This window comes from Mus musculus, chromosome 10 (assembly GCF_000001635.26).
Source record: "Mus musculus strain C57BL/6J chromosome 10, GRCm38.p6 C57BL/6J".
NCBI lineage: Eukaryota > Metazoa > Chordata > Mammalia > Rodentia > Muridae > Mus > Mus musculus.
In genome coordinates this window covers 12,400,956-12,425,189 of record NC_000076.6, presented here as the reverse complement: position 1 = coordinate 12,425,189, position 24,234 = coordinate 12,400,956, and the positions used below count along the sequence as shown (strand labels likewise).

The window sequence follows — 24,234 nt, the reverse complement described above, 5'->3', positions numbered from 1 at the left end:
TGTGAGCTATCAGTCTAGAGGGACTTTGAGGGAGATGGTGGCTCTGTGGTTTCAAGCTATCTCATTCTCTTTGTGTTTGCTGTTTCCTCTTCTTTGTTAGCTACCTAAAAAGTAACAGAGCAGTTAGTTAGCAAAATCTAGAAATCCACAGAGCCAATATCTGCAATAAAATCCAGGTCCAAGAAAGTCTCCAAACAAAACTGATGACAGGCCACCATCAGCCACAGGACCTACTGGATTATCACCATGTCAGGGAAAGAGAAGGAAGCAAAAGTGCTTGGGAACTGTAGATCCTCTAGAGACATCACATGGTTTGTAGAAAACAGGACTGCTGCTTTTGAGCAGAAGTCTACCATTGAGGTGCTTCTCCTGTCCAACTTCCATGTGATAGTTTTGTTTCATCTTTCCATATTTTATTTTGTTATATTTTAATATTATCTTTTAGAAGTCTCTTCTTTCCTAGTAAGAGACAAAAGGGGAGTGAATCTGGATAGGAGGGGTGGAGGGAAGGGACTTGGAAAAGTAGAGGGAGGGGAAACTGTATTCAGGATATAGTATGAGAGAAAAGAATCTATTTTCAATAAAGTGAGAAAAAAACCGTACCTAATGTTCCAAGAAATGCATCTGGCATTTAACAGGTTGACTCATTGTGCAGTAATTTCCAGTAAGTTCCTTTCCATTCCATGCTTCCCGCCGTAACAGCAACAGCTGTCTGCTTTTAAACAACAAAACACTACACCTAATGTGCAGCGGGAGTTGAGTTTGATGGCAATGATGGCTTCCATTATCCTAGGTGGTGGGTTTCTCTTTGCCAAGGCATTGCATTAGCACTATAAAATAGAGAGGTGCTAGCAAATGCCGTTAGGTGGCTAATTAGACGAAGTCTACAACAATGTTTTACCATTTCAGTGCAAAATATTAAGCTTAAATCATTTCCTTGGCTCTATTCCAACTGCAGAATTACATTCTCTTATACCAAAGGTCATCTCCCATGGCTATGAGAAGAGTCACTTTTCATATCTTCTTTGGTGTTGCGATAAAGTTTATAGAGCCAGTGAAATAGCAGCCTTAGATTACAACTTTGGATGGCAAACAGTTATATTCCCTGAACACAAAAATTACTGAAGAAATTAAAACATGCTGTTTCTATGTGGCTGTCTCCTTTATAATACACATGCACTGTTAGAAGCAATCTAACTCCACTGTATGCCTTAACTCTGGGGGAAATGATCAGGGGTCTGTTGGGTTTTTGGTGATGGGGGAAGAATAGAGAAATAGTGCTTCTTTATTGCTTGATTAGATTGGCCCTGGTTTTCTAGGTCCTGGATATAGTTGAAGAAGAGTGTGTAATGTGCGATTGGACATTTGAGTGGTACCTTTGAGTGGTTTCTCTCTTTTTATTCAAATATGATTCTACATAGGTACCCAGAATAGATAAGCCAGAACAGCATAGAAACCACAGAAGACATACTATATGAAGATCTGTCTATGAAACACCCAGAATAAGCAATCTCATAGAGACAGAAGCTATATTAATACCTGGCAGGGCCTGGGCATGGGTAGTAGTCATAGAGTATCTTTGAAGAGTGATAGAGTCATTGTATATGTAAGTAGACAGGGTTGTGGTTGTTTAAGTAGAAGTGGACTCATAACCAGTGAGTTGTATACTGTACACTACTGGGGAGTTGGCAGCGAAGCTTGGAACCTGGTCATGTGGCTTTCTTTCATTCATCTCAGGGCTACAAATTCAAGTCCTCTGGACTCAGCGATGAATGCCTAACCATAGCCAAACTTAGTTACAGGCCGAGTTGAAGCTAGAGCACATTCTTCATTTGGTATTTCTTTGTATGTTAACTGCCTATGCTAAGAGCAGGCACAGGAGCAGTGGAATCACAAATCCCTATCCAGAAATAAACAGTTTCAGTTTGTAAACAAGTCTCTATGATGCTGGGTCACTTGCCATTAAATAAAAGGCAGAAAGTGGGACCAGTTGGCACAGTGCATTCACATACGCATCATTCCGTTTGTGTTATATAGATAACTTCTCTGTCTCCTTATAAAGAGGGCAATGAATCCACTCTGCGCTAAGTGTGGAAGCAAACTACCTGAGTAGTAGTTCAGCATTCTGCTAATAATCTGAATATGTAACTGGATCGCCAGGACTAGAGTTTCTGTCTGTGTTGAATATGAACACTAGAATTGTTGATAGTATAAAATTAGGCTTAGAAAACAGTTGATGGAATCAGATAAGAGAGTTGGCTTTGAGGATTCTAAGCATATCTCACATGTAAATGGTTATAGATTTATCATCTTGCCAGGTATGGTGACACATGACCTTAGTCCCAGCACTCAAGAAGCAGAGGCCAGCCTTGTCTACAGAGCATGCTGTAGCACTTTCAGGGCTATGTAAAGACACCCTGGCTCAACGAAGCAGAGAAACAAACAACAAACTAAAACACCAATCATTTTGAAATCCTTAAGGAAATTGCAACATCATACATCATATTACATTTTAATCTGGGTATAACAATAGTTTTTCTGCTTGGTTGATAAAGACTTGAGAAACTTAGACTGTTTTCCTAACAGAATCCTGAGGTGGCCCTTTGCTTCCTCTCCTCTCCCCTCCCCTCCCCTCCCCTCCCCTCCCCTCCCCTCCCCTCCCCTCCCCTCCCCTCCCCTCCCCTCCCCTCCCCTCCCCTCCCCTCCCCCCTCTTGTGCTTTTTTTTTTCCTTCTTCAGAAAGTGTCTCATGTAGCTCAGGCTAGCCTGGTATGCCTATTCCTCTTGCTTGTATCTCCCAAGTCCTGGGGTTTATGGGCCTGCACACCATGCCTGGTTAGAAGGGTTTGTTCATTTGACTGCTTTGTTTTCTTCCTCAGCTCTTTTGAGATTTACTTAGGGCCTCACCAAGTAGCCGAGGCTGGCCTTGAGCTACATATAAATCCTTTGTCTCTTTCTTGTATGTGCTGAGATTATGGGCATGCACCTTCCATGTCCCCTTCCACTGCCCTTTCTTTATTATTGATTAAAATTTCTCCCAACTAGAATGCGTGGTAGCTTGTGGGCAGCATAGGCTAAGCACTGACCTCAGTTTTTAAACCCAATTCAAAGTATGTCCTCTGGAATGTCATCACTACTCTTGTAGATGGAAATCAGTTTACTCACAGGAATCTTCCAGTAAGCTTTCCAAAACTGTAATTTTGGGATCAAGTTTTAAAATATAGAATAAAGAAGCTATTTAGTGGTTTACTTTTAACACGTTTTATTAAATTATGGCATAACTGAATGTGTCTTTCATAGAGTCTCAATTACCCTTTATTTTCCTGATACTGGGCTTTTCAAAGGTATATAAAGGTATTTTTGGCATTTAATGACCGTCACCTTACTTCTGCTCAGCTTTTGTTGTAGATATTGTTGTAGCCTTTTTAACCAGAACTGTGAATTTTTCAACCTATAGACAACATCTGGGGAAGATGTGAGAGATTTCACTAAGGTGCTGAAGAACAAGTTCAGGTCCAAGAAATATTTTGCCAAACATCCTCGGCTTGGCTACCTGCCTGTCCAGACCGTGCTGGAAGGGGACAACTTAGAAACGTGAGTTCTGTTCTAGCATTCAGTTTGTGCGTGCTTGCACCTCATTGTCTTTAATACTAGTGCTAACAACATGAAACAAATTGCATCTTTTCAAAGAGATTTGTGTCCTGATGAAATATTTTATTTTGAAACAAGTTGCTCTTCAACAGTTAATTTGTATTATCTGGGGATTTTTGTTTGTTGTTTCCGAATGTGTATTATTATTTCTTCCTCCTCCTCTTCTTTCTCCTCTTCCTCCTCCTCCTTCTCCTCCTCTTCCTCCTCCTCCTTCTCCTCCTCTTCCTCCTCCTCCTTCTCCTTCTTCTTTTCTTCTCTCTCTCTCTCTCTCTCTCTCTCTCTCTCTGTATTTAGAAATATTTGCCCAATCAATGTGGTATTATTTGCTCCTTCATTTTTTCATTTATTTCCCTTCCTTTCTTCCCTTTCATAGGTTTCAATCTTTTTGTTATAATACCTTTCATTATTTTGTTTCGTGTTGTGGTACTGGTCTGAACCCTGAGCCTTATACTTACTAGAGAAGGACTCTACTTTTGAGTTATATCCTCAGCTCCACATTATATCTTTTTAAATTAAATTATCAAAAATATTTCATCTTACACTTCAAATGCAACTCTTCTCTGAACCCTCGTTTTATGTTTCATTGTCATCTCCTTAAAGATAAAGTTGGCAAAAATGAAGTATCTTTATGCATCTATGAAGCAGACAAAATTGCTTACAAGTCTGCAATTTGAGTTAACAAGCATCTTCTAAGAAATTAGGAGGGAGAAAAAAAATTACAATGGGATCATAAAGCTAAGAAAGAAAACAAAAGACTCTAGAGCTTGAAATGAGATGAAGAAAGATGTTAAAATGAGCCAGAAGACATACATACATGGACATTTTAAATCACCAGGCAGTCTTCTATTGAGATCAAAGTAGATGTGATTTTAACTCATCGAATCCCTTTTTAAAGCATGTACTTCAGCGTTTCAACTGCAATGCTTTTTGTATGCTGGAGTGTGTAAGCAAAGCACCCATGTGACTATATGAGGGGTGATTGATTAAGGAAGACACCCAGCATTCACCTCTGGCCTCCATGTGTAGGTATATACATGCATACACACACCCAAAAAAGTATGTACACTACCCACAACAATACATTTTTTTTCTCATTGCTTCCATACCACATAAGACAAATTTAACATTTGTTTTATTTTAAACAAAGCTATTTAAATACATTTAGAAAATGCATGTCTTTTGTGAATATGCTTTTGTCTTTAAAGAGTGTATATTAATTATTCTTGTTGTTGTATCCGATACAAGTTTGACTTCCTGAAGACCTGATAAAGTCTTTCTTCTGCTCTGATCACATCGACTTAACCTTTGACATAGCTCATTGTGGCATATAGTGTTGTAGGTTGACTATCACATCGTGCTGGGATCTAAGAGGGAAGAGAGTAGACTTGTATTGAGCAATGTTGCCTTGCACTATTTTCATAAATCATCGCCATTTTTCATCCCAAATATCTCCACCCTTCACATGAGCCATAGATAGATGGATATTTCCTGCTCCTTTCTTTTAAATTTTAATGTTTTGCCTTTACATGTCAAAATGATCATGACATTTGATTTGTGGGCACACACTTGAGTTCATCTGTGTATGTGGAGCCTAGAGATTGACATCAGTTGTCATCTTCAATTGCTGACAACTTATTGATTGAGACAGGGTCACTCACTGAGTCTGGAGCTTGCTTTCTGAGCAAGGCTGGCTAGCCAGCAAGTCCCCAGCATCCTCCAGTTTCTGCCTCTGTACTGGGATCCTAGGTGACCAGATTCCATGTGGGTCAGGGGGTTGAATTCATGTGTTTTGTGCTTGCAGTGAACACATTTTACTGACTGAGCCATCTTCAGGATCCACTTAGAGACTTTTTTTTCCAAGTAAAAATGAACAGAAAACCATGCAAAATAATTACATTCTCTGCTTTTGATATACTACGCTGAAAATGCCTCACCCTGATTAACATAAATTTCCCACCATTTTCCAAGAGAGATACAAGAAGGAGAAAGGAAGGGGCATCTGATTAAATTGGATGCCACCAAATCCCTTTTGAACAAGATTTATGAGCTACTAGATAGTGTGGGTGGGTGTTCTTCAAATCCTATGCAGAGCTCTGTGGATTTGCTGTAGTTCATTTTTCTGCTGAACCCTCTTCTGCTCCAAGGTCACTTAATCATTCCAGTGGAACAATTTATGTGAGTGGGTAGGGTTTTGTTTTTTTGTTTTTTTTTAAAGAAAAAAATGTTTGATTTCATTTATTCTCCTACTTGTGGGAGGAGAGAACATTGGAGAAAAACCATTGAAGTGGTGAAAGTGTTGAAGTTATTTATGGAGCTGGGTAAAGCTTCCTTTGACTTCTTTCATCTTTGCCAATGTGGTACTTTAATTTCTGACCAGTGATTAGCCATGCAGGCATGCATGCAGGGACTCTATGAGGAGAAATGCTTATTACTAAATGGGGGTAAACATGTCCATGCTAAGGCTTATTCAGTTAATTTAATAGGTCTCTATGCAAGAATTTTCAAAATGAGAAAAATTTATTCATAATGAAGTTGAAAAAAAGAGCTAAAATAAAATGGTGGCAGGAATAATTTGAGAGTTCTGAGAGATTATTAGTGACTTTAGAATTAGTTTAGTTTCCCTAGAGATTAAGAAACAACAAGAAACACCGACTTCTGGTATTGGGTAATATATCCATAGTGAATATAATATATAATATATAGTGACTGAGTCACTCTTTGAAGAATCCCTACAGAGCAGGCGCAGTTGTGGAGAGGGATGTTCAAGGCTGGAAGGGACGGATAACGATGCTGAGACCTGCCTGAATCATCTGCTGAGGACTCAGGATGGCCAGAGGTGAAGGAAAAGACTCACTGGCCAAATGAATCATTTTCAAAAGCCTGGATTAAAGTTCTAACACGAAACTAATATCAAAAACAAATGAGAGAGGCAGAGCCAGATGATAAAGGACCTTGTTATCTATGCTCACATCTCCAGGGTTTAACTTGAGAATAGTGAGAGAGTTCACAGGTAACAATTACGAGAAAAGAGTGGTGGATGGTTCAGGAAAGATGTTGATATGAAATTACCCTTCAGAAAATGAACTTTAGTAGGAGCAAGGGGGCTTCACTAACACAGGAACCATGGTCATGGCAGAGCATTTTGAGCAACAATATATCATATCAGAGGTATCTTGATGGGCCTGAAAGGTAGGAGAGAATTATAGAAGCATTGCGAAAGTTTGCCTGGGGCTAGGGAGATTCCCTAGTAGTTACCAGCCTGATCTGCTCTTCCAGAGTTTAATTCCCAGTGACTATGTTGGGTAGCTACAACCACTTGTAACTCTAGCTCCTGGACATCCAGTGGCCTCTCCTGGTTTCCGAAGGCACCCACCCCACATTTGGCATGTTCAGACATAGGGTAGATACAGTGGCATATACACAGACAAATACAAATATAAGTCTTGAAAAGAAAGTTACTTTAAGTTGAATGTGTAGAAGAGGTAGTGTTAGCCATTGTAGACAGTGTTATAGGTAGTGTTAGCTATAGACAGTGTTATAGGTAGTGTTAGCTATAGACAGTGTTATAGGTAGTGTTAGCTATAGACAGTGTTGTAGGTAGTGTAAGCTATAGACAGTGTTGTAGGTAGTGTTAGCTATAGACAGTGTTGTAGGTAGTGTAAGCTATAGACAGTGTTGTAGGTAGTGTTAGCTATAGACTGTTGTAGGTAGTGTTAGCTATAGACAATGTTGTAGGTAGTGTAAGCTATAAACAGTGTTGTAGGTAATGTTAGCTATAGACAGTGTTATAGGTAGTGTTAGTTATAGACAACATGGTAAAGGTGGAAAGTACACAATCTAGAGAGACAGAGAAGTTGGGGAGCTTGGCTATAACACCACATGACGCAGATAGGAAAGTATATTTGTTTACATTTTCACATTATATTTTATGGCATGCGAACCAGCCAGAATTACAGGGTCTTGTTAATTTGCTGTCCTCAGTGGACAGACTGACTATAGGGAGTGGAGAGGGAGGGGGTAAGACTAGTCTGGTTTTCAAGCACCAGGCTATGATCTAACAGGTAGAAACAGTTAACAGCTTTGGAGCAAATGGGTTAAAGAATCAAAAACACGGAAATATGAGGAGACTGCTGGCAATTTGCGTCATTAGATGTCTATGTTGGAATTCATAGACTTACATTTATATTAGAGTCTGATTCTTCTCATAGCATATGAAATTAGTCAAACCCCCCGCTGAGCTGCTACACTGAAAACAGGAAGCAGCTCCATTTTGAAGTCAGTGGTAGCTCACAGATTGATGCTGCCTTTATTTTATTATTTACTTCTCTGCATTTGGGTGCTGGCAGTAGCAGTCAGAGACTCATCTATGCCAAACAAGCAGCCTGGCAAGTGAGCTCAACCCTTCTTACTGTAGGTCCCAGGGATGAAGCGCGGCGCTGCTGTTCTTTCTTCCTACTGAGTGTGAGCTTGTATCACAACTTCTCCCTGTGAGCCAAAGTCCTCTGAAGGCAAAGAAACCTAAAGTTTGATTTTGTATCTGTTTCCTTTATTTGATATTGTCCGTGAAAAATGTTCTTCTTTCAGTCCAGCTTTCTGCCTGTTCCATTCTTAGTTCACAAATTTTTGTGCCAACAATTAACTTCCTAAGAATCGCTAAAGCCAATCCACAAAGCTTTGCCAGGGTTTCTTAAGATAAGTGCATATATATATATATATATATATATATACACTCACAATTTTTTTTCTGTTGAAAGCTTATATTGAATGTTGTCCTAGGCTTGAATTTTAGAGATAATTTCTTAAGCAGTTGCTGTTTTAGGAAGAGTGACACAGGGTGCAGAGCTGTCTGTCTCTTGCCATTTGCAAGGTTTCAGGGATAATGAGAAGTAGTGATATACTAAAGACGAGGAATGATACTGTGTCTCCACTGTCCCGGCTTCTCCTTTACATGGACACAGTTAACTCTATTTACAGAATACATATTTTGGCAGACATAGAGGATGAATGCCCACTTTTGAAAGCAGATCTAAAGAACTTTAGCTTTCTACCCAATAAGATGACCTCCATCTCTTTAATGTCTGTAGTGCACATATCATCTTGTGCTTCACACAGCAGGAGATAATAAGATCATAGTTATGTCTCCAGTCCACATATGTAATAGAAAAGGAAATCTGAAAGGATTTTGCTTGATCAGCAATAGCTTTTTCAAGAGACTTTACATAATTAGAGTACTAATTTTCCTTGTGCTTTTAAAATTCTACATTCATCAGGTAATTCGTCACCACCTTCTCTCAAAAGTTAAGAGTTTGAACTACTGTTTAATTGGGATGAGTTGTTTCAATGGCATTTCATGGAGATTTGAGGCTCTCAGGGGATCTGAAAATCTAGGGCGGCCCCTGCACTGCCTCAGACCCAAGCCCCTGATTCAAGCAGAGCTGGTTGGCCCATGTTGTTTCCTAGAGCGAACTTCTAGTTAATAGCATCATAGTGGATGGAAGTCTGTCCTGTCCTGGCGAGGTCACCCTCAGTGTGCTGATGCTCTGACTCTGAGGAGGGCATAGGTAGGAAGGAAAACTTTTCTTTTCCATGTGTTTCTGAAATTGAGAAATGTGGTGTACACATAATTTAAACTTTTATATTTCTGAATGAAGAGCCATAAACCCCTCTTACTTCAATTCTGATGTCAATAGTCTAGTAATTAGGTAATAAATTCACCTTTCTAATTCAATGTCTTTTCCAAGGAAAAAAAAAAAAAAGAACTGTGTCTCCCTTAGAATATTCTGGAACATCATCTTCCAACAGCCTATAATGTGGGACGATCTTAGCACATTTGGCTGATCTTTTCACTCTCACTGTTCTAAAACATGATGCCCATCTTGACACATGGATGCTGCAGGTGTGGGAAAGTTGCTTTCAGTTTCCCTGGCGGTGAGGTGATGATCAAGGAAGCCAAATGAGAGTGGAAGACGAATCTGCCTCCGTCTGCTTTTGTCTGAAATCGCTCTAAATGTTTGTTCTGTGACTTTTGTCTCCCTGTCCCCTCTCTGCAGTCCTATCACGCTCATCAGTATGTGGCCAGAGCACTATGAGTGAGTATTCACAGCCCCCTGTGCACAGGCGGGGAGTTCTAATCAGGAATATTAGCATGGGTCTAAACTACTACTTTTACATCCTGGGTGACAGTGCTGGTGGTTTGTTTGCATGGCAGATTCGTTACTTAACTAACCTTCTAACTGGTAACATCTGTCAATATTGAGAATAAATCCTTTGCCTTTTTATTTCCCCCTTTTCAGCCCCTCCCAGTCCCCTCAGCTGTTTCATGATGACACCCACTCAAGAATAGAGCAATACGCTACACGGTAAGAGACTGATAACCATCCCCCACTCTGCTTTTGTAGTAGTTCAGTGCTGCTGACAAACCTTGTGGTAGGAGTGTATTTGCAGAAGTCATGGTTCTATTCCATGTGGATCCTGGCCTTTTATCTATTCATGATGTAATTTGTACTTTACCAAACACCTGCTATATATTCTGTGAAGAGTAGATTACAATAGACTGCCATTACAGAGCTGCTGAGACTCCAAACATCAAGCAGTCAGGATAAAGAGAATATAACCTAATTCCAATGAATAAAGGTAGCATTTGGAACTGCCCTTGGGAGACTGCGCACATATGAATTGCAATATGTAATTAAACTTATGCTAATATTTGATTATTAGGGTTTGTTTTTAAGTCCCTAAGCAGAGCAAACTATAGATCTGCATGCAGTGTGCAAAACTTTCAGGAAAGTGTGTAAAATCAACCATTGGTCATACTAGAAGGCAGCTGTCTCCAAAGTCCTTAGTTTAAAAGCTATTTTTAAAAAATAGTCGGCCAGGCGGTGGTGGCGCACGCCTTTATTCCCAGCACTTTGGAGGCAGAGGCAGGTGGATTTCTAAGTTCGAGGCCAGGTCTACAGAGTGAGTTCCAGGACAGCCAGGGCTACACAGAGAAACCCTGTCTCGAAAAAAACAAATTAAAAAAAAATGGTCACATTTGTGCTGAATTAAGACTAAGTCAGATTTTTTGGAGCTGTTGGATAACATGCTACAGAAGAATGTAGCTTCTTTATTGAACTACAGAAGGGAGAGGAGTGGAGAGTCTGTGGGGTTAACAAAGACCATAGTCTGATAACACAGAGCCCGGTTGATCAGGAGTTGGTTCACATTCTAGGTCAAGAGAAGTCATGGTGAATCTTCAGACCTGAGAGGAACAAAATTAGGTTTGTGTGAAAGGTTGCTCTGTTTCAGTGGAGACCAGCTAGAGGGCCTGAGGGCTCAATGAGAAGACCTCACACTGTGGTATACCGCCTACAGGCCCAAAGTGAATGGCAATCAAATTTCAGCTCACCAGTACAGATGGTTTTAATTCCACCACTGAGTGAGATCTGGACTATTTTCTGTTAGGTCATAATATAGATTTAAAAGCCAGCAAGGGTGCTTCTGGAGGACTGTTCCAGTTGCAGCCGTGTAATGTCATCTTCTCGTTTTTGTGTTTCCAGACTGGCCCAGATGGAAAGGACAAACGGGTCCTTCCTAACTGATAGCAGCTCTACAACAGGAAGCGTGTAAGTGCATCGTGCATTGAGTCTGCCCAAGAGGCCAACTGAAATAGTTGGGGTTGTGAAAGAGTATCTCAGAGATTGGGGCCAAGGAAGGCCACAGACACCACACCATGCAACAGACCTCATAGAAAAGATTTACTGGGGAAGTGAGGAGATGTAGAAGGCTGCCTCCGAGGAGGGATGGAACAACAGAGAGATGGGCCAGGTCATGATGGTGGGCTTTAGAGGGGATATGGAGCACATACACTGGGAGGGTATGTGATGGTGGAAACGTGTCCTATTGGTGATGACTGGGCCATGGAAGGCAGGAAGGAACCTGGTTCTGGAATGTGGGAGGTTCTTGGCTGACTAACCTTGCCTCCTTGTATTATGGTCTCAGGATTAATCTTCATAGATCATGGCATCTGAGTTGTTATCCCAATCCAAACTGATGTGTGTTTCATATTAGTCTATGCACATTTTAACTTTTAAAGCCATGTTAGTGTAAATGAAGCATGTTTATTTACTTAGGAATCAACTTATCTGCTTTAGAATAATCAGATTGCTGCATAATTATATAATATTGATATGTATTTTTGTGGATATTTATATGTTTTATGTTTGTATTTATGTGGGTATGTACACATATATACGTAGGTTCATATGGTTGCACATGTATGTGGAGGACAGGGATAAATATTAGATATCTTTATCAATTTTCTCCTATTTATTTATTTGAGACAAAGTTTCTCAATGAAAATGGATCTCATTTATTTGGCCACCCTATAAGCTCTGTCTCTCTCCACCCCCCACCCCCACCCCTATCCAATTCCCTCAACTAGAGATGTGTGCTACCACACCCCACTTGTACATCAGAGCTGGGATCTGGACTCAGGTCCTCATTGGCTCCCTGGCTAGTGTTTTACCAACCTAGCCGTCTCTCGCACCCATAGTATTGATAGTTTTACAAATTTATTGATAGTTTTACAAATGCACATCCAGGATCAACACACTTTTGTAACTTCCTCTCTCCTGTGCGTTCTAACATTTTCTTCATAGTCTCTGCTGTTAACAGTGCCCTCCACACATGCTTGGACAGACTCATTCTGCCATTCACTGAAAAATAACTCCCTTACAAATATTTTATTTTATCAGGAAGTGGGGAAAGCTTCATTGACTTATAATATCTTTTAGAAATAGCTTCGGAGCTAGATATTTTATATCTCATTTCCTTATTTGTACATCTTAAGCTTGGCTGTGGAATGCTCTTGGCAAACGCTTCCTCTCTGATGTTAATGTTGTAATAGATCTTTTCTCTTTGGGACTTGTTTTGACCTTGTTTTTTTATGAGATGATGTGTAAAAAGGCTTGTATAGTTTCAAGTTGATGTGACTTGTAGGCTCACTATGGTTTTGACCAGTCAGGGAGCCCAGGAGAACCTGAGAAGCTCTAGAATATAGTGTGCACATGTTCTCACTCACAAAGACGGAAGAAAGCCAAGTAGAATAATACCTCAAGCCAGTGGTTCTCACCTTTCCTAATGCTGTGATCCTTTAGACACTTCCTCGTGTTGTGGTGAAGTAGCATTCATTGCTACTTCATAAATGTAATTTTGCTACTGATTGGATCATAGTGCAAATATTTGCTATGTGACCCTTGTGAAAGAGTCACTGGACTCCCAAAGGGGTTGTGACCCTCAGGTTGATAATCATTGCTAAGAACACTGATAAAGAATGACTCCCTTAAGTCTGTTTCATATTTCATTTATCATTAAGCTTATAAGTAGAAGCTCTTGGGAACTTTTTTCTATTTTAAATATCAAAAGTTTGGCATCTTAGGCATCATAAGTCATGGCTGAGGCATTATTATTCAGGTGTTATGAACCAGAAACCACTTCAGCTCAAGATAATAAAATATTTGCCCTGCTCTTTCATATATAACCTAACAGTAAGTGTTTCATATAAAGTAATTAAGTTGCTTAAATATCTCTTAAATCAGGCTAGTCCTCACCTCACCAGTGTTAAAAGCAGCAGGGAATTTAATGAACTGAAAAATAATAGTTATGATAAAAATCTAACTTCTTCAGAACATTTGTGTTCCTTTCTATGTGGGCAGAACATAGGAAATACAATGTGCACTGTCCTTTAGTTTTCTCGCGAATGTGTCAGAACGGAGAAGTTATCCAGATGATTAGCAGCTCAACAGATTTAACACAGAGACCTTTGGTGTGGTGATTCATTCAACAGATATTCATTTTATTCCTAGACGGTAGTGAAGTGATGGAGCCACTTGTGAGAGGCAGCTGTTACACTCAGGACGTATGTGGCCTGTTTGGCAGAGCCCTATTCCAGTCTGTGTATTCTCTCATGTATGTGCATTGATAAGTAAATTAAGTTTAGTTTTAGGAGAGAGTGCTCAGAACCCACCAGCCCTGTTTTTGTTCTTATTGTGTTTTGTTGCTGTTATTTTATTGTTTGTTTGTTTTTATTTTCCTCCCTCTTTTATAGACAGGGTTTTACTATGTGCCACATGCTGGCCTCAGATTTCCAATCTTCCGTCTCACCCTGTAAAGTGTTCTGGTGACAAGCATGTGCTTCCAGCTCCTTTTACCTCATTGTACTCTCGCTGCCCCTGGGTGATGTTTAGTCGGGGGGTGGGGGGGTATGCAGCTGTGTATCTTCCGCATCTTCTGCACACACTATTGAAGGGTGAGCTTGCTCACCATGGGAGACCTCCAACCACAGAGCTAGCAAAGATCATTCACCAATATTTGGTTTTGGGTTGTTTTTTGTTTATTTGGGTTTTGTGCCTTCAGCTATAGCCAACATACCTGTAGTTGGAGGTGGCTTTCATCCTTCAAGTAGGATCATGGAAACAATTCCCTGTCCCCTCTCCAAGTACTCCCCTCCATGAACCTTCACTGTGTATTGAGCATTCATGTATCATATATACCAGTTTCCCAAAATTGACCCCTACATAATCCAGTCCCAAGTACTCCCCTATTTCTCTGAAAGCCAGACTCCAGATGATCTGTTGGGGCATTAGTTTTAAGGCTTCTCAGTATCTTCGTAGGAAGTTATTCAAATACATCTTCAGGAGGGGCAAGACTCAGAGAGACCCTTAGACAGCAGTCCCTGAGGCCGTTAACCAGCTTCTCACTCCATCCACTTTCTGCCTTTGGGTGATGCTGTTTTATGTGGACTGAAGTTGGGGCTTGGTCATGGTCTACCTCAACATTACCATTTGTAAATCTGAAAGCTGGAATAGAGCATTGGTTTTAAAGTTCATCAAGGGAATCACAGCTCTTTCATCATGTGACAGGTACTAATTTTGTAATGTAGATAGTATTTACTATATGTATCACATACAGTATAATTATATTGCATCTAATGATACCTCTTGATACAGGCTACATTTAAAAAAACTTTCTATTTCAGCATGATGCACACTATTGATGTTTAATAGCCCTAATCTGGTGCATGATGTATCATCTGCATAATGAGGGTGCTCTTGGTTTTTATTATACACAATTAAACACTAGAACAGATCTATTTTTGTATTTAACCTTTAAGGCTAATAATCTATGAAAATATTTAAGGCCAAGATTTTATGCTACATGTAAATTATTCTATTTTTCATTTTACAGAAATGACCTTAATTCTCTTCCAGACACCATAACAAACAATGTAGTTAGTGGCCATGATAATTATTACAACGCCCTGTACATCAAGTTCACAAAGGAGGCGAATTTACATTAATACTGACAACAAAATGCTTCCCAAATAGAGAAGTTCAAGTGGTTTCCCAGTGCCCAGATTAAAAAAAAAAAATTTCTCAGTTGTGTGTGCATATGCATACTTGCATGTGTACAGAGACCAGAAGACAACTTACAGGAGGCTAATCTTTTCTTCCACCGTGTAGCTTGCAGATGTTGGAACCTAGGACATGAGCAAGTACTCTTACCACTTGGGCCATCTTGCCAGCCCAACATTTGAAACCAAAAGTGTGGTTTATGTTATTACGAAGCACCTAGTCCCCAGGCCCAAGTGTCTACACAAATGTTCTTAGGGAATAAATGATCTCTGCTATCTCCCAATCGCAGGGGCTCTAGTCCAAATCTGTGGCCAGTCCTAGCCATAAGATAATTCAGGCTATTTTGGGGGTACATGATTTTTATTCAGAAGATTCTTATGATTTATCCTTTTTAAGGTATTGACTTTGAGTTTTTTAGGGATAGTATCCACAGGCATTATATAACTAATTTGACTTGCCTTTTATTTATTTCAATAACTAAATCTGCGTCAATCTGATGCGAATGACTGAGGTAGGATTCCACACATCACCCCCTTGTCATTGAATCTTAGGTATCTGGGACAGGAGGGGCCCAAGCTTTTCTTTCCTTTGTAAATGACTGCTCATTTTGCTTTGATTTTTAGTGGATTACTCATGGTGTTTTATCCTTAAAACATAGAACATTTACTGACATAACACATTTTCCGCTTTCTTGGATATCCCATTGTTTAGTTGCTTGCTTAGGTGTGTTTCAGCCTGAAAGGGAATATTTGCAGTATGTTCTGCTGTGCTCTCATTTTGCAGTTGCTTTAGTGTGTGTGCCCTCCATCCTTACACCTTGCCCATCTGTTCTGTCCTCGATGCATCTTGGACTCACATCTTTTCCTACTGCCTTATTTTCCACTTGATCTCAGAGTGGAACCACCACCCATGATACACAGTCTCTAACTCGTGTCTCAGGCTATGGATTTATTCATCACAGGGCGTCAGGGCTTCATCTCTGCTTCTGCCTCTTCAAGTACTTATGTCTAGGCTACTGATCATGAACTTGTGTGTGTGTGTGTGTGTGTGTGTGTGTGTGTGTGCATGTGAGTTTCATACACATGAAGGTCAGAGGGCAACTTATGGAAGTTAGTTCTCTCCTTCCACCTTGTGGCTCCGGGAGAGCAAACTCCAGTGATCTGGCTTGGGGCAACCACTTTCACTTGTAGAGTCATTTTCCTTGCCAGAGCTCTGTTTCATTCTTCTGTGTGGGTAGCTGTCTTAGGGTTTCGTCACTGTGACGAGACACCATGCCCATGGCAACTTTTATACAGGAACACATTTAATTGGGGCTGCCTTACAGGTTCAGAGGTTCAGTTCATTATCATCATAGCAGGAAGCATGGCAACATCCAGGCAGACAGGATTATAAAGAAGATGTTGAGAATTCTGTATCTTGATCCAAAGGCTACCAGGAGAGAACTCTCTCCTATACTGGGCAGAGCTTGAGTGCTAGGAGCCCTTAAAGTCCCCACACACAGTGGCATCAGCACTCCTAATAGTGTGCTTCCCATGAGCCAAACATATCCAAGCCACTAGAGTAGCCTAGAAGTTTTAGCTGCTGTGCAGGGGTCGTATATCAACTTTCCTGCTCTTCTCATCCTTTGAACCCTCAGGACATCATGCGACTTCTTTTGTTCCCTCTAGAGATCTTGCATTTACTATGAAAGGTGAGATGACGTCATGGCCAATTCTATCTTTTGTGTCATCTACCTGCTGTATTTTTATTTTCCACCATCATTGTAAACAACCTTCAAAAGACCCTCTTTAAAAAGGCCACATTTGTCAGGAGGGAGGGAAGTTAAGTTAGGCTTTAAGCTTAGCCAAAGTACATGAGTTTTATTTTTGATATACAGTCACACTCTCTCATATGTGTGTGTGTCTGTGTGTGTGTGTCTGTGTCTGTGTGTTTGTGTGTGTCTGTGAAGGAAGGAAAGTGAGAGTGCTCAATGCAGGAAGGAGGCCCATTAAGTCACCAAGAATTTCTCCCTCTCCCTCTCCCTCTCCCTCTCCCTCTCCCTCTCCCTCTCCCTCTCCCTCTCCCTCTCCCTCTCCCTCTCCCTCTCCCTCTCCCTCTCCCTCTCCCTCTCCCTCTCCCTCTCCCTCTCCCTCTCTCTCTGATCTCTTTGCCTGAAACACATTTTTTTCTAAGAACACACTAAATCATAGATGCAATTTCAGACCCCTGACTATCAGAACAAAAGTGTGATATGCCAAGGATGGATTTTCTATCACACATAAGAATCAGAGTGCTTGCCCAGTATCCAGTACTGCACAAGAGCAAAGGGGTTTTAAGGTCCAGGTGGAACAATAAAGTTCCCAGACTGCCAGGCTCTCCTTGGCTGTTTTAGCACAGAGTCTGATCCAGGGCTACAGCGAAAGATGCTGAGAGAACCGTACAGCTGCACAGCTTATACTGAAGGCTCAGCCATAGGACAGCTCCATTTTCAACTCTGGTGAACACATCAGTTATGTCTTATTTTCCTGATGCCTTATCCTTTATTTCCCCTCTTGACAAAAACTATCAAACCAGGCCATGTCCAGTATGCTAGAGGGCTCTGAAATCTCCTGAGCCAGGAGATGGATGTGACAGTCATACCTTCCTGAGGACATCCAACTAGATCTGCCTCACAAAGGAAGAACAGAGATTCCAGCCCAGCTGGAAAGCTTTTTCATTACCACAGACATATTTGGCCTTGTCTCCCTTCACTCTTCTGCTGCTGACAGTCATGCATCAACACTACTGTCGATGTGTCTAGTTCAGTAACAGATCATTGGATGAAGAACTTCAATGAATTAAATGTAATTAATGATTTAATGCAGGATATTGATCCTAAAAATTAGTTATGATGACACCAAGTAAAATAGCTACTGCTATTTTATAAATATGTACAATTGTGTTTATGCTGTTATTTAAATAGAAATACGTTGTAAATCCTTTGGGTTATCAAACATAGGAAAACTGGTTATAGCCAAATCAAAAGATCAGTCATTCTTGGTGCTGTGATCTTTTAGTCCACTGTTTTGGTAGTCAGTGGGCAATATGCTTGCCTATATCATCTTTAACTTTTATGTTAACTGCTTCTAGGTATGTCCAACCCATTGATATTTGTAACATGTTCTTATCTAAAAATGTGGTGGACTACATTTCAAGCTCTCCTGAGCTGCATGCGGCTTATGGTCATAGGTTGGGTGCACCCCATTAAGCCTGATTTATAGCAACTTATTACTCTTATTTATAGGCATGGATGTGCCTTTTTTTTTTTTTTTCTGTTGAGTGGAATGGCTCTCTGGGGATTGTGAGAATAACAAATTGTGGCATGAGAGTTTTGATATGTTGAGCTCATCCTACACAAGCACTGTAGCATGAACTCCAGCATCCAGCTCGAGTTTCAAAGGATGGCCATGGAGACACAGAGTTCCGAAGCAGCCTGGTCCAGCCACCGGTCCAGGCGTCACAGGTTTTATTTCTTGTGTGCTCTGAGATCTCAGCACCCAGATGTGAGCTGATGGGCATCTTCCTTGTCTCTAGGGAGGATGAGCATGCCCTCATCCAGCAGTACTGCCAGACCCTGGGCGGGGAGTCACCTGTGAGTCAGCCGCAGAGTCCAGCTCAGATCCTGAAGTCCGTGGAGAGGGAAGAGCGTGGGGAACTGGAGCGGATCATTGCTGACTTGGAGGAAGAGCAAAGGTGAGCTAGACCCGGGAGAAGAAAATACACTACTCGCTCCCCTTCCCTTCCTTCTGTCTTTTCAGAGATGTTATCTAAGACATCACAATGAGGTCCAAGTTTGAGAGGACATTAGCAGGCTGGGATGTGGGTAGGGCCTCGTGCATCTGTGATTTAATGATGGATCCTGGAAAAACTCTTGCTTGAAGCCCATTTTCTCCCTCCTAGCTCTTCGTGCTAATAAATGTTTTTCTATGAGATGAAGAGTATCAAACTAAATTTGGAGTTCCCAGGCAGTTTGGGGGAGATAATTATCTGATAATAATTCTGGTTAATTTTATATTTTTCCCTTTCCATATTAGAAATCTGCAGGTGGAGTATGAGCAGCTGAAGGAGCAGCACCTAAGAAGGGGTCTCCCTGTGGGCTCCCCTCCAGACTCCATCGTATCTCCTCACCACACATCTGAGGACTCAGAACTTATAGCAGAAGCTAAACTCCTGCGGCAGCACAAAGGGCGGCTGGAGGCGAGGATGCAAATTTTGGAAGATCACAATAAACAGCTGGAGTCTCAGCTGCACCGCCTCAGACAGCTCCTGGAGCAGGTAGGGGTGTGGATTCCTGTGCAGCACCTCCACAGGACCCACCCACCCACCCACCCACCTCACTGAAGCCTGGACCCGTCAATTCATGAGCAACACAGTTAATTCTGTGTATGAGTGGAATCTCCACTGATACAAAATTGTCTGTTTTCCTATCTGACTCATAGAAATTCTTTCTTCTTTTGTACTAAAATATCACCTTAGAACAGTTTGACTTTAAAAAAAAACCAGAATCCTGTGGTAGCCACGAGCCTGACTTTCATCAGGAAAGATTCCACAGAGAATAGGGACAGCAGGTGACCTACAATCTTCAATCTAACACTTTCTTCCAGAGAACTAGGACTAAGAAGGTACCTCAGAAATCACTGTCTGTAAAACAACGACGACAACAGCAAAAGGAAGCAGAGGAACAGGTGGCTGCTAGTTTGCCACTGTCATTTCTTACACGGGGGATGCTCTGCTATAGCAGTGACTTGGAAACTTTCTTGACAACAAGCAGTACAATTTTCATTTTGAGGAAAACGTATGTTTCTGATGAGTATGAAATGATGCACACCTTTAACAGAGATGGATGCACACCTTTAACAGAGATGGCGTCTCTTACCCTCCTCCCCTTCCCCGGCCCCTTCCTCCCTCCCTCCCTCCCTCCCTCCCTCTCTCCCTCCTTGTTTTCTCTTGCTTTCCTTTTTATAATATTGGGACCGTTTTTAATACTGGCACCTTTCTTTTATGATTAAATACTGGCTAATAACTGACAGTTTTGAGAAACTACCATCCTTTGGTTTGTGGCTTCTGCCTTTCTGCTTCTGCCCCTCTGTGAGGGGGAAGAAACAACGTGGCAAGGAGCCACAGGCAGAGAGTTAATAGTTTGACTAACTTAACTAGAAGAGGGCAGTCAGCTCGCAGAGCTAACAGGGAGAACACCTTTGCTGCAGACAGATATAATGTTGATTTCCCCACATAATATTTCCTGACTGGCACCAGCAGTCCTAGCACGGTTGCCTTTTTCTCCAGCCTGTGTGGGGTGGCGTCCTGTGACATCCTAACAGAGATGCCCTTTCCCACATGTGCTGTACTGCATTAAAGAAAACCATTTCTCCGGGGATTTGCTTACGTTTACGAAAGCTGTCTTGGCTTAGTTGCCACCAGGGTCTTTTTATCTTGTCAGGAATCTTGAAAGCATTATAATTTTTGCATTACCAACATAGTGGACAGTTGATCCCTTTCCCTCCTTTGGCCACTTGCTTTTCTCTCTCTCTCTCTCTGTCATCATAGAGTTTCTTTGATATAACTGTGTGAATCATTTACTTAAAAGACTGAAAATTCTCCATCTTTGGAAAATAATGGCTTGCTAAGTGAGTCAAAACTTGGCTTTCTGTTAAGACCTCAGACTGTTTGCTTGATCCTATCCTCAGTGTCACATATATTGGCAGGGGCGGGTGTTGCTTGTAGAGTGAATTTGAAGTTCCCACGTAGTACCTTAGTACAGCATAAGTTTCCTTGTGTGATCTCTTAGAGCGGCAGTTCTGAGCCTGTGGGTCACAACCTCTTTGGAGGCATTGGATGGCTCTTCTGCAGGGGTTGTATGTAAGATATCCTGCATATCAGATACTCGCACTATGAGTGATAATGGTAGCAAAATCGCAGTTATGAAGTAGCAACGGAGATAGTTTTAAGGTTGAGGTTACCATGACACGAGGAACTGTAGTAAATGGTCACAGCACTAGGAAGGTTGCGAATCATCAACTGTTGATGTCCACAGTTTAGCGTCCACTTGGAACCATCACACAAGCTCTGCTCGAAGCCCTTGCGTGCTGTATACCTTTTTGATGCTCTTGGGAGGAAAGAAAAGGTTCCTGGACTCATTCTTCCAACCTCCCCCCTGCCATCCCATTAGACCAAGGACCTAGTGGCTCATAGGCCTTCACAATTACACAGTAATGTTTTTGGAACTAGCTGATGTCTAAGTGGCTCAGAATATCCAAGGCTGTGGAGCTCTTATCTCTTCATAACGATTTAGTGTGCGTGCCAGAAGTAGATGGAAATTTTAACTCAATATAAACAGGGAAAACTACCAGACATCAACTAATAGGGATTTAATGGAAAATCTACATCAAAGAGGAATTTCTACATTCTCATATTATAGATCCTGCTTTCTATTTTGACCACGTACTTATCAGCATGCCCTTCGGTAGCACAAAGATATGCACGGGAGTTATCATGGAGGGTTCGCCCTGTGTCGGACTGGGCAAATGGCTTTGGAAAGACTCATTTATCACTTTCCTGGCAAAATTCTATGCCGCGGCTATGGCCCATAAAGCTTTATTTAGCATCTCTTCCTCCGGGTTCTTCATCCACACTAAGGTGTTAATGCTAAAACAGTTTGTACACAGCATCTAACACAAAAGTTTCTGTAGTTTGCCTAGAATTGTACTGATTCTTAGTGCTCCAAGTTGGACTTTGAATTCAAGCTGCTGAATCCAAAATCCAGGGGGATAAAAGCACTCTCTCTCTATATCGCCTCTGAGGGGAGCTATTGAAAGTTAGTACATTTGCCATTTTCAAAGTACAATGGCACTTTCTGAAAGATGAACCCAAATTACTTCTAAGTTTACTACATTGGTGTAAAAATAATGTAAAATTTGGGAGATGAAAATGGCAGACATAAAGAAATTCTGTGGTGTAAGAAGAAGTTCTTCAAAGCACAAACATGGAGCAAGCATTTGGGTCTCAGGAGAAGTGTTCGGGCCATAACCTAGGCTGAAATTGCCCAAGGACCATGGCAGGGGCTGGAGGTGGGGGAGGAATACTGTCCTTTCTAGGTTGCAGGCATCTTTCTTACTCTAACATCCCATGTGATTGCAGCCTGACTCTGACTCCCGCATCAATGGTGTCTCCCCCTGGGCTTCCCCACAGCATTCTGCATTGAGCTACTCACTTGACACTGACCCAGGCCCACAGTTCCACCAGGCAGGTAAGTGTCACTGAAGCACAGTTGAATTTGGACTAGGCTGGAGTTTTTATGGTTTTGGTGTTTGGTTGCTAGCATTCTTACGTCTGTGTGCTCTGGAGCATAGAACATTATTCTCTTTAGTCTGAAATGAATGTAGATCCATTTTAATAATAAAAAAACACTTTAGTCATAATGTGCTTGTTTATAAAATGTGTAGGAGTGGATTCAATTTTGGTGAAAGATGAAAAATTTCTCCTTTCATTTGAAATAAGCAAGACTTTTATTTTGCTTTGAGAATATTTGTGTGTGTGCTCATGTGTACATGTATGTGTGTACACTTGTGTGTGTGTGTGTGTGTGCACACATGTGCATGTAGTGTATGTTCATGTATGTGTGAAGATGCTCCAAGAGCCAGAGGAGGACATCCGGTGCCCGGCTCTCATCCTCCACGTGATTGCTTTGAGATAAGTTCCCTCACTGACCTGGGATAGGATGGGCAGGAAGCCTCAGCAGTCCTTCTGTCTCAGCTCCCTCCCCCCTCGTTACTAAGGGTTACGGGCACACATCATCACAGCCAGCTTTTTAGTTGGACTCTGGAATCCAGGCTCGGTCTCATACCCAACGCAGGAGGCTCTCTTACCTACTGAGCCGTCTCTTCAGCCCCAAGACTGGTCGTTTGCATATATGTTTCTCTACAACTTTTACATTCATGTACATGCAGAACCTAATGCTGAAGAGTAGCCTGCAACGTGGTCTTCTCTACCTTATCCATCCTAGTCTCTGTGGACATTGCTCCACCTATGCTCTACAGCAGAAGTGCCACCAACACCATCAGTGACAGTGTCACCTCACTGTTATGCTGTTAAAAACACTATTGTAGTTTCAATCATAGAATAAAATACATATCGAGATAATATAAAGCAAGACAAAATAGACTGTGATAAAAGCTCCAAAATGGAAAAGAAAGAAATTGCTAGAATATTTTATGTGCAAAATAATGGATTTTTCAGCTAGCACACTAGCGTCAAATTCACTGCTACTTATTTTTCACTTTCATATTTTCTCTTAGTATATAAATTTATCCACATAAACATATGATACATTTTTAACTATATAAAAGTCTACTGCTGGAGCTAAGGATGTTGCTCAGTGGTAGAATGTTCCCCCTATGTTTTTATAAAGATCTATGTATCGTTCCTGTATGCTTTGTGTGTGTGTGTGTGTGTGTGTGTGTGTGTATGTGTGTGTGTGTGTGTGTGCGCGCACTGTATCGTTCCTGTATGCTTTGTGTGTGTGTGTGTGTGTGCACATGCTTGCATGTATGACATGTCAAATGAATACAGATGCTTCTGTTCCCCCAGAAGTTGTTCTTTTCAATGACAGTTCATATCCTGTTCCTATTTTGGGGCTGGTTACGGTATTTTTTGCCTGCAAGCGGTTCTTTGGTAGAAGGATGGACATTGATTCTAAGCTCCCTCCTTCCTCCGTGTTTTGTCTCAGCATCTGAGGACCTGCTGGCCCCACCTCACGACACTAGCACGGACCTCACGGACGTGATGGAGCAGATCAACAGCACGTTTCCCTCTTGCAGCTGTGAGTAGTAACACCTTTATGCCCCCGTGGTGTGCCTGTCCTGTCCTTCCTCCTTCCCCACTTGCAACTCTCTTGTCTTCTTTCGGACGACAGCAAAGCCAATGTTAGAGACAAGATTGCAGGCTGTTTTGAAATAACACAGACATATGTGTTGACAGAGAAAGTGAAGCCCCATTCAGATGGCAGAGAGATTCTGAGGTCCACTGATGGTATGATCCCGGCCTTGGAGATTTTCCCACAGGCCTCAAAAGCGACTAAATAGAGTCCATTAGCACAATGTCTGCTTTTAGAATATAACTTGGGTTAAGTGCAGGCTATAAGAAACTTGTGTTACTTCAAAGAAGAGCCTTGAACG

The 24,234-nt window shown here is 41.4% G+C and overlaps 1 protein-coding gene across 17 annotated transcripts in view; it reads left to right on the top strand.

Moving 5' to 3' along the window:
- The window catches only part of Utrn (utrophin), a 487,702-nt gene that overhangs the window by 444,699 nt on the left and 18,769 nt on the right, over nucleotides 1-24,234 (top strand). For 15 of the 17 annotated variants that reach the window (XM_006512710.4, XM_011243167.3, XM_030245066.1 and 12 more), the window contains 8 exons: nucleotides 3,457-3,593; nucleotides 9,701-9,739; nucleotides 9,944-10,009; nucleotides 11,189-11,254; nucleotides 18,596-18,754; nucleotides 19,096-19,336; nucleotides 22,199-22,307; nucleotides 23,787-23,879. In XM_006512710.4, coding sequence (XP_006512773.1) covers nucleotides 3,457-3,593; nucleotides 9,701-9,739; nucleotides 9,944-10,009; nucleotides 11,189-11,254; nucleotides 18,596-18,754; nucleotides 19,096-19,336; nucleotides 22,199-22,307; nucleotides 23,787-23,879 — 910 coding nt within the window. The remainder of the gene's footprint in view (nucleotides 1-3,456; nucleotides 3,594-9,700; nucleotides 9,740-9,943; nucleotides 10,010-11,188; nucleotides 11,255-18,595; nucleotides 18,755-19,095; nucleotides 19,337-22,198; nucleotides 22,308-23,786; nucleotides 23,880-24,234) is intronic. The other 2 variants (XM_006512712.4, XM_006512717.4) reach the window with 1 other exon arrangement.